We start from the raw sequence: 1,550 nt of genomic DNA, 5'->3' as shown, positions 1-1,550 counted from the left end.
GTTCCCCCCCCCCCTTTTTTTTTACTTTGTATGTTACTCTTTAGTAACACCTCTATTCTTCTACACTTACATGGTCATAATTATTTATTGTGCAGCATATTATGCCGTAAAACTCTTACTTTACTCAAACTTTTCTTCCCTAGTGGAGTGTGGGAGCGACAACGACTGTCACTGGAACGGCAGATGTAACGAGAACAACACCTGTGTGTGTAAGGACGGCTACAAAGGAGACGGAGTGGAGTGTGTAGGTGAGTCGGGTAGTTTGGTTGACGGCATTTATCGTGGTTTGAAGTAGGCGCTTATATCTATGAGTAGGCCTCACATTTGTAGATGTGATGGTACTGGCGAAGGGCCGTTCCGTGAAAATGGTGAGTGGGGGTAGTTTGGTTGACTGCACGTATCGTGGTTTGAAGTAGGCCTCACATTCGTGGATGTGATGCTATTGGCGAGAGGTCCTGTAAAAAAATGCAGAATGCATCATCATTGTTAAAATGGGCAAGGGTGCATTGTGCAGCTAAAGCTGATCTATTGTTTAACAAGAAAGGATTACAGATATCAAAATCAGGGTTTGTGGTGCTATGGTTACGCTCTTTGATGTTGGGCGGAAAGGGTAATACCTCAATCCAATCAGGAGAAAGTTTGTTTTACCACGTAGCTATGTCTTCCTTCCTGCTTGACTGCTTGGGTACTGTATTTCTTACGGCCGAGTTGGTTTTGAAATGGCAGGCTGGAAGCGGCTTCTATTCTAAATAATCCAAATAGTGTCGGTTGGGGTGTAAAACATTTCGCCAACGTCCTTCAACAATAATCCAAATCAATTTCTGTGGGTTTCAAGAGTAAACCGTTTTTTGAATGAAGACAACAAGGAGAAGATCGCTGTCTAGTTTTATTCTGTCGTGTTATTTTTTCTTAGTTTTTCATTGAAAAATAGCCATTGCCCAAGTTATGGTTCTGATTTTGAGCGCTCTCTTTTTTTTAAAACATAAATTAGTGTAGTATAAAGAGCACCAATTCAGTTGGCTCACGCCATTGTTAATAATAAATTGGTTGTTTACAATTATGGCAAAAATTTACTAAACCTCAGCAAAAATATATTACCTTTAATCAAACGGTATGTTCAATGCTTGCATCATTTCACTTCACCTCTGTTCATCTTGCGTTCATTTTATAGAAATAGGTTAAATAGAAACTGAGTTATAGGGAAGTCTATGATGCTGAAAATTTGGATAACAAAATCAGCAACGTACAAGGATAAAAAAGCCTTCCGTATACTAAAAGTTAACGTTCTCAAAATTTCAAGAAACGACTTACGCGCTTATGAAATGATGTTGAGGATATCTCTATTATTTGTAATCAATCGTCAGATGTGAATGAGTGTGAAGACCCTGCCAGCAACGACTGCGATCAAAACGCCAACTGCATCAACACTGATGGGGAGTACGAGTGTGAGTGCAAGAACGGCTACGACGGTGACGGCTTCACTTGCACAGGTACAGTGTAGAAAGTTTGTTCGTTGTTTGTTTGGGGGGGGGGGGGGGGGTTTTTTTTTC

At 40.5% G+C, this 1,550-nt stretch overlaps 1 protein-coding gene across 1 annotated transcript in view; it reads left to right on the top strand.

Moving 5' to 3' along the window:
• The window catches only part of LOC101848577, a gene marked incomplete in the record, with an annotated part of 144,583 nt that overhangs the window by 76,672 nt on the left and 66,361 nt on the right, over positions 1-1,550 (top strand). The window contains 2 exon segments of the mRNA XM_013080654.2: positions 144-248; positions 1,365-1,490. Coding sequence (XP_012936108.1) covers positions 144-248; positions 1,365-1,490 — 231 coding nt within the window.

The sequence above is a fragment of the Aplysia californica genome, unplaced genomic scaffold (genome assembly GCF_000002075.1).
Source record: "Aplysia californica isolate F4 #8 unplaced genomic scaffold, AplCal3.0 scaffold00094, whole genome shotgun sequence".
Lineage (NCBI taxonomy): Eukaryota > Metazoa > Mollusca > Gastropoda > Aplysiida > Aplysiidae > Aplysia > Aplysia californica.
Note: the sequence above shows the minus strand (reverse complement) of the source record. Positions and strands in the feature narration are given on the sequence as shown.